Here is a 9,123-nt window from a genome sequence, read left to right as displayed (position 1 = left end):
GATGGATGAATCCCAGCCCTCTTATGCCCTCCCAACAGTGCTTCAGATTTATTTTTGCTTGTATGCTGGGGACAAATATATCTAAGCAGCGTCTTTATTAATACCTAATATTAACACCTAATATGATATTAACTATATATACATATTATCATATTACATCTTTAGGTCAGCAAATTTGTCTTTATATCAGCAGAATCAATTTAACAACAATACAATGGGAATACATAGTACCTAAAACTGAAGGAATCTCTGGCTGTGACTGTTAAGAGTAAGAGTAAATGAAAGGACAGCTTTTTAGGAGAAGAGCTTCCATCTTTTCTCCTATATTTAATGGTCTTCTCTTATTTTTTCACAATGCAAAAGTCACTATATTCTAACTGGGTTATCTTCTTCTCATTGCGAAAATCTGCTTTTTTAATGTGGGACTTGGGACTTCCTGTCTCTCGAAGCCATTCTATAAGCTGCTGCACTTTGAAAGTAAGGTCTTGGATCTGTCCTTGCACAGTGCCATACTCTGTATTCTGGACCCAGCCAACCACACCTAACTTTTTCCCTTGAACCTGTGTGTGTTTGCAAAAAAACACCCCTTGGACTTTCCCAAACACTTCATAATCCATCGAAATGAGGCCATCTCTGTCAGCCATAGCTGGTACCGCCTACTAAGTAGCTACTCCGAGCTCTATCCAAAAAACTAAATGGTGTAATCTTAGAAAGAAGAGCAGGTAGAACATACTGAGGAAATTAAAGATCAGCCAAAGTCATGCATTTATCTGAGATCATATTAGAAAATGTGATTGCAACCACTAAGAGCAATAATTATTGGAAGAAAAAGAGAAAAGGAATAATGTTTAAGGCTTTCATGACTGGAATGAACTGGCTGTTGTGGGTTTTCCAGGCTGTGTGGCTGTGGTCTGGCAGTTTTTGCTCCTAATGTTTTGCCCACATCTACTGCTGGCATCTTCAGGGGTATATCGCAGCGAGATGTGTTTCTCTCCACAGAAAGAAACACATCTCATTGTGACATACCACTGAAGATGCCAGCCATGGATGACAGCAAAACATAAGGAGCAAAAACTACCAGACCACAGCCACACAGCTGGCAAACCCACATCAGCCACAAAAGGAATACATTGTGCCAGATATCAATTATTTTCTTCCTTGATAAAGTTTCTTAACTGACAATGGAAATGAACTGGTATTCATTTCCTAGGAAGGTTTTTGATCTAATCCCACATGCCATTCTCCTGGGAAAGTGTGGGGGGAAAATACTTGAGCAATTGACCAATGCAGTTATATAATAGGACTACAATGTACAATTCATTGGATACTAATACATTTAAATAAATTGGAGAGGGAGTATCTAGTGATATTCTTTGAAGTAAAGTGCTGGGTCTCCATGATGAAAATTGAAGTGGATATATAAACATGGACAATTTCAGATACCTGAAATACGTGTGTGTGTGTGTGTGTGTGTGTGTGTGTGTGTGTGTGTGTGTGAGAGAGAGAGAGAGAGAGAGAGAGAGAGAGAGAGAGAGAGAGAGAGAGAGAGAGAGAGAATTTCAGAGAGAGACAATAGGATTTTAGTCCATGACCTAGCCAAGTCAAGCACAAGGTTTTAAAGTGATAAGTGCCTTCACACTTTTCCACTAGATCATCACATGTCTACATATTTTTTAATGTAGGTCATATATAAGGTCAGAAATGCATCATTTATTATCTAATGAATGTTTACTGTGTTTGTTTAGAAATTTTTGAAGAAACTGTGTTCATCCAGTGATGGAAATGTGGACACCTGATTTGGCTAGCATGTGTGAAGTTACCATCAATGTCTTGTATACTGCCCACTTTCCCTCAAGAAGAAGGAATTTCCCTGTTAGTTTTGCAAAGTCAATGGAGACTTCCAGTAATAGAAGCTAAGCTGGAATAAAACAATTGTGTGCAAGCAAGCAGGCACTATTGATCTTAAAACAGCATTAATTGGTTAAATGGTGTCACAGAAATTTGTAACTACATGGTTCAGTATATGAAGTTATCCTACTCATAATGGTTGCATTCGGGAGTGCAGCTGCATTACAGAGTGCCATTTCAATGAACAGGGGTTCTCAGGTTCTGAATGCTGAGTGAAATTCTGAGCATATACAGTCAGTAGTCAGTATACAAGGGCTCTAAAGCCAGGTGCTTTGCTGGGAAGTATATACACACAAGGTTTTGCATATCAGCCCTTCATCTCAGTGAATTTTTCTTTAACTGCTGTGAATAACAAATCCCACCAAGCATCCAGTAGATTGGGGAGTATTATCTGTTGGGGGAGCAGGGAATAAATCAGTTATCTTTATTGTTCCTTTTAAAGGTTTTATGGAGTTGCTTCCCATTTGATTTTTTTGTTTAAACTGTCTTATTCCCTAAAAACTGGGTTTTAGGTAGCTCTCTCTCTTGTGCCAGGTGTTATAGGGTGGTAGAAAAATAGGTGAAGCAAAACTAATCACCATGGGGAAATTTGATTGTGCATGTACATGGTATGTATGCACCACATTCCCTTGTCAAGCATGCATGTTTATTTGAATGCTCACTGTGACAGTTCATAGTTGATTAGGAATCAAGCTAGAGGGCATTTGCCCATAACATTTTTTAACTAGATAGAAACCCATGAACTTGTAAATAGTTTTCCCTTTCTCTGTTTCCAGAGTTCTTGGTCTTACTATGCAAATAAGGACATCCAATTCCAACCGTTCTTTTCTGTGTGTCTGATTTAGCTTTTATCATAATGAGGTCATGAATAGGGCAGTTTGTGCCATAATTCCTTAAGTACAATTAATTGGTAAGAATAGCAAGATAAAAGGAGAAAATTGGCCAGGGGGAGGGGGGAGAAAATGAGAGAATTTGAATCAAGCTGTATATGTGATCTTCCACTAGTATTTCAAAATTTGAGAATTGAAATACTCATATGGTCCTCTTTTTGAAAACTTACTAACCCTGTGTTAAAACTCACTAACACTGTGTATGTATGTGTGGGTGTAAATAATACAGTATTGCATTAATACTGCACTAGGTGCTGCACAGTTGTAGCTGCTGCCCTTTCAATGTGCACTGCCCGAAGTGAAATCTTTGTTGCTTAGCCACTGTCTGGTTAGACAGATGGAAATTAAAAGTCCCTCTTCCAACAGTACTGAAATTGTGTTAACATAGCTGCCCTTGCCAATGTTCCATCTATCAATCAAACCACTTTAACAACCTGTATTATGCACCAGAGATGCCGTTGGATGCATGCTGTCTGCAGGGTCAAGCTACATGGTCACTACCTGTACATTAATTGCCATTACTTATTACAGTATTTTTCTTGTATGCTGAGTCCACAGATATGCATATGTGTTCTGCTCCTATTCCTCTTTTATCAACAAAAACGTCATTTTATTCATGAACATGCTGGAAAATAAATAAAACTCTGCATATCCTAAATGCACTATCTAGCTAGTTAAAATGTTTGTATCCTGTGATGTCAACATGTCAAATTCCCAAAGTGGCTTGACACCAATAAAATAACTCCCAAACCATATTAAATAAACATAGTAACAACTATAAATACTATAAAGCAAAATTAAATAATACCAATAATACCTTGACTGGGGAACACAAGAATTACGCTTCCACAAGCCCTGTAACCATGAGCAGTTGCCTGTTGCCATCCCTGTTGTCACACAAAACCATCCCTGTTGCCATCCCTGTTGTCACACAGTGGCCAAAACTTCCCCCTGAGTACCAAGACTTTCAAGATGCTTTTGAGAAGGGGGCTGACATGCTACTGCCATGTCGGCCGTACAATTGCAAGGTCGAGTTGGTCCCAGGAGCTATATTGCCCATCACAAGGCTGTACTCACTGACCGAGTCAGAACGACAAGCCTTGAAGGACTTTTGGGGAAAGAACTTGTGCCAGGATTTCATCTGCCCTTCTTCATGACCCACCTCAGCACCTATCCTGTGTGTAAAGAAAAAAAAGTCGGGAACTTTGGTTCTAGAACAGGTTCATAGGGCCAAAATTTATTCCAAACTTGGCCTATGAGATGCATACAATCTGATCCACATAAAAGAAGGAGATGAGTGAAAGACTGTGTTTGGGACTCAGTATGGACAGTATGAATACCTAGTTATGCCCTTAGGTATGTAAAATGCACCAGCAGTCTTCCAATGCTTTATTAACAACATCTTCTGTGACTGCTAGATCACTCAGTGATTGTCTATCTGGATGACATATTAATATATTCCAAGAACAAGACTGACCATGTAACAGATGTCTGGTGGGTCTTGCAGTGCCTCCAAGAACACCAGCTATATGCCAAGTTGGATAAGTGTGCATTTTATCTGCCTGCGGTGGAATTTCTAGGACACCAGCTGTTGCTGTCAGGAGTTCAAATGGTCCCTATAAAAGTGGATGTGCTACTGTCTTTGCAAGCCCCCCAGAACAAGAAAGACATCCAAAGGTTCTTGGGTTTCACCAATTATTACCGGCAGTTCATCCCACAGTTTGCCGAATTGGCCTGTCCTCTGACTCAGTTACTGCAAATCTGGGAGAAATTTGTCTGGTCACCAGCTGTGGCAAAATCTTTCCAGAAACTAAAACATTGTTTTGCCTCCAAAGATTGTGATTCCCTTATATAAAGCAGTGGTGCAACTGCTCTTGGAGTACTGTGTTCAGTTCTGGTCGCCACATCTCAAAAAGGATATCGAAGAGATAGAAAAAGTGCAGAGAAGGGCAACGAGGATGATTGAGGGATTGGAGCATCTTCCTTATGAGGAGAAGCTGCAGTGTTTGGGACTCTTTAGTTTGGAGAGGAGACGTCTGAGGGGGGATATAATTGAGGTCTATAAAATTATGCATGAGGTAGAAAATGTTGACAGAGAGAAAATTTTCTCTCTTTCTCACATTACTAGAACCAGGGCGGGAATACATTGAAAATGCTGGGGGGTGGGGGTGGAATTAGAACTAATAAAAGGAAATATTTTTTCACGCAACTCGTGATTGGTATTTGGAATATGCTGCCACAGGAGTTAGTGATGGCCACTAAGGTGGATAGCTTTAAAAAGGGCTTGGACAGATTTATGGAGGAGAAGTCTATCTATGGCTACCAATCTTGATCTTCCTTGATCTGAGATTGTAAATGCCTTAGCAGACCAGGTACTCGGGAGCAACAGCAGCACAAGGCCATTGCTTTCACATCCTGCATGTGAGCTCCCAAAGGCATCTGGTGAGCCACTGTGAGTAGCAGAGTGCTGGACTAGATGGACTCTGGTCTGATCCAGCAGACTTTTTCTTATGTTCTTATGTACAGGAATTGAAGGCTCAGCATACCCTCTTTAAGGAGACATTGCAACAAGCCAAACAATGGTACAAACAGCATGCCGATGCCAAGCACCAGGAATGACCCCCAATTCAGGTGGGTGACAAGGTCTGGCTATCCACCCGGTACCTCTGATTGGCCTGTCCTTCCAAGAAACTGGACTACTGCTTCATTGAACCATTTCAGGTGTTGCAACATCTTAACTCTGGTGCATTCCACCTTGACCTACCAGCTGACCTACCCTAAAGATGCATCCTGTGTTCCATTGAACCCAGCACCCCTGTGGATCCCTATGGCCACAAGAACCACCACCACCTCCAATCCAGGTTGGTGACTCTGATGAATTTGAAGTAGCCCACATCCTGGACTCCCGGTCGTACCAGGAACAACTACAGTATCTCATTGACTATCTTGGATTCAGCCTTGAAGACCGGTCCAGGGAGCCTGCAGAATCTCAGCCCCTTGAACAAAGCTCTCTGTATAAACCTTGCTGTGAACTTGCTTCTACCACGACCCTTGGACTGTGACTTGACTACGTCTTGCCTGCCGCCTGCCTTGACCTTTAATGTGACTCCAGGAAACTCTCAAGCTCCCTTTGAGTCTCTTTAGGCACCCTGTGAGTCCAAGGGCTCCAGTGCAACCTATCTACTACGTATCTACTAACCCACTTTCTCATAGGGTCTGCACATTTGTTTTCTTAGTTGGGTGGAGTCTGGGTGGTGTGAGGGATGAGCCCCCAGAGAATCTTTGTTTGGGGTCCCATAGCTACTGTTGCCAACCATGCGTATTTTTGGCTGAGGGTTGATAAATTTCCTCTTTCAAATCTGACTTTAGCTTCTACTTGCTCCTCTTCTCTATGCAACATGACCACTAAAAAGCTTTTCACTGAAACATCCAGAAATCTGGGTATTGATCAGGACTTCTGATTTCCCATGTAAATCATGCTTTATTATATTTCAGAGTGCATAAAATCATCCTGGGACTGAATTTACTCTTATCTCTGATAATAGCAGAGCTTCAGCTCCTCACCCTGTTTTTCTAATATAAATTTAAATGACTTCTATCCTTGCTTTTTTCTGAGACTTTTTTTTAAAAAAAACCTGATACTTGATTTATTTTTGCTCTGTATAGTTCAGGCAAGCCACTCAGGAAAAAGAAAAACCTAATTAGATATTCACATTGACATTTTGGCCCCAGAAGAAAGAACATTAGCTTCATACTTATCCATCTGGTTATCAATTTTAAAGGGAGAATCTCTGCTTCTCATTTTCTAGGGATATCTGGGCAACCTTCCAGTTATGCCATTAAAATCCCTTACATCCTAACAACATGCTAATTAATGTCCTCAGATGCTCAGGCATGCCACAATTACTGTAGGGAAAAAACCCATTCCCCAATATGGAAAAGAAGGAATTTTATTGCAGCAACTGATGTGCCTCATTGTTTTGGGCTCATCTAAATCCCCATCTTAACAAAATCACAATCACTTCTAAAATAACAGCTTACAGAAAGCAGAAAAAAAGATAAAGGAAAAAATCACAATTATACTTTAAAAGACTGATCTGTGTTAGCGGAAACTAGCTGACCAGTTGTGTTGCTTAGCAACTCTATATTGTCAAAGAGAATTCATATCTGGGATTGTAATGATTCAGGAAGTGCTAGTTAGAAGTTATAATTTGTATGCAAAAAATATCACTGTCTGTTCTGATTAGGAATAACATCTCCTTACTAATGTTGGCCAGCTACAGCCCAATACCAGCCATCTGTTGGGCATGCCTTTGTTTATCCAAAAGGTTCCCTATGGCAACTAAGCATTATATCATTGGTGAACATTACAATGATAATCCTTTTTAATGAAATAAAAATATTAAATAATTACTGCTGCTGTTGGGACAACAGGCAACATTCATGACATCTCTGTGCTTAACTAGTAACTATTTATTTACAGGAACAATCTTGTAGATACTGGACAAAATTTGGGTTTATTGCATCCAATAACAAAAGACTATTCTTATTTCAGCTCTGTCTTTGGGCCAAGCTCACTTTTTGAGATGCAAACAGTGACTGCTACTACCTCAAAGCTGAACATAGAATGTGGAATTATGGTGATGCAGAATGTCTGTAAAGCTGTTTAAGTATGCAGTGGCAGAATGAAGCATTCTGTGATGAACCACACTGCTAACAAACAAAATAATACAGAAAGCCACCTATAAATTAACATTTAAAAAGTCAAGGCAGTTGTCAGTAAGGAAGGCCAACTCAAGCAAAACACCACTAGAAATTCTGAGGGAAATCTGAATATTTTTATAAAATCTGACCAAGGGAGCTTTGACTGTCAAGAGCTTATGCCCTGAAGATGTTGGTGCTACTGGATTCTAATCTAGTTGTTCTCCTGCAGACCATCATGACTACCCTTTGAAAATAAAATTAGTGAAATTTCTCAAATAATTCCCCCCCCCAACAAAAAATGGCTGCATATGCAGGATGTCCACAGGTCTGACTCACACTTGCCAATTTGGTTTTAGATAAGAATTCAGTCATTTTAAAATGTTTCAAATCCTTAAGCATGGCAGGACCAGAGGATCTTGTCCACCCCCCTTCCCATCCCATAATACATATTTTAAGTGATGAAACAGCCATAGGGAAATAACAAGATTGCCTGGTTCTTCTCTGCTGAAGGCCTCACATTTTAAATGGTCAAGTTCTTCTCAAAAATTGTATCAGCATCCATAGGTCAGACCAGTGGATGCTGTAACATCTAGCTTGGAAGAGAGGGAGACTGGCTGTAGGTCACCAATGAACTTTCTGGCTGAATGGAAGAATTCAACCTAGTCTTGCTAGCCTTGGTCCAGTATGATAACTAATACCTCACACTATATATAACAGAATTCTTTTTGCTATCTGTGTATTCAATCCCTGTTAGACTAGGAGATGTGATTGTTAGCCAATATGAGTTATGCTGTATCATGAGAACCATGTTCCTTTGGGTCTGATTTTCTGAACTGGAAGGAACAGTGTTCATTCACATTCCCAGCTTGTTGATAGATAAAGCAGGAGATGGAAGAACTGTTCTATTATACCCTCCCCCTCCCCCTGCTCAAGACCAAAAAAAACAGTAATATGAGGTTGGACTTCAAAATTAATATCCAACTAATAATTTAAACTAATTAACAGAAAATGTACTGCTATGACATGGAATTAGATATACTGTCTATACACTGTAATTCACCTGAGAATAAATCACAAGCTCATCTCTGACTTTTATTACTGCAGCTTAGCATCTTCATAGGTGCTGAAATGGTAAATGCCCATTGATTAGTTAGGGAATAGAATGTATTTGATGATGGAAATGATAATCAGTCTCAAGAAAAAAAATCATGCAATAAATATCTCCATTTGTGGTTTTCATTTATCACATCCACAGAAAAGGTCAACAGCTTAGTCAAAGTATAGTCTACGGTTTTTGGGGAGTAATACAAGCCACTTGCTCAAATACCAGGCTTAATTGTTTTACTCTGTAACCTTGGAAAAAAAAGGAACAGCTGCTGTCATTAACACATTTCATAATGTGTCAGCTGTGCCTGAGCTGCACAAGAGCAAACCTAAAATGTTTATTATTAAATACATAATGTTAACTAAAGGTTCCATCTCACATTGAACAGTGGAGGGGGCAGCTGGGGCATTCTGAGATTATGGTACATCTTCCAAGAAAATGTGGAACATTAGCTATTTGCATGAGGTATTTGTCACAGATGTTTGGGAAAATGCTGAGACCCCACATATCTGTCAC

General features: G+C 39.9%; 1 protein-coding gene across 1 annotated transcript; it reads right to left on the bottom strand.

The window, feature by feature from the left end:
• Nucleotides 1–341: 341 nt before the first annotated feature.
• On the bottom strand, nucleotides 342–669 carry LOC125437786 (acylphosphatase-1-like). Its single transcript, XM_048505770.1, has one exon. It carries the CDS (start codon nucleotides 642–644, stop codon nucleotides 342–344), a length of 303 nt encoding a protein of 100 aa, XP_048361727.1. The 5' UTR covers nucleotides 645–669.
• Nucleotides 670–9,123: the final 8,454 nt, after the last annotated feature.

The sequence above is a fragment of the Sphaerodactylus townsendi genome, linkage group LG01, assembly GCF_021028975.2.
Source record: "Sphaerodactylus townsendi isolate TG3544 linkage group LG01, MPM_Stown_v2.3, whole genome shotgun sequence".
NCBI lineage: Eukaryota > Metazoa > Chordata > Lepidosauria > Squamata > Sphaerodactylidae > Sphaerodactylus > Sphaerodactylus townsendi.
Note: the sequence above shows the minus strand (reverse complement) of the source record. Positions and strands in the feature narration are given on the sequence as shown.

Coding starts and splice junctions, on each gene's coding strand:
- LOC125437786 (XM_048505770.1), bottom strand. CDS start 644: ATGGCTGACAGAGATGGCCTCATTTCGATGGATTATGAAGTGTTTGGG.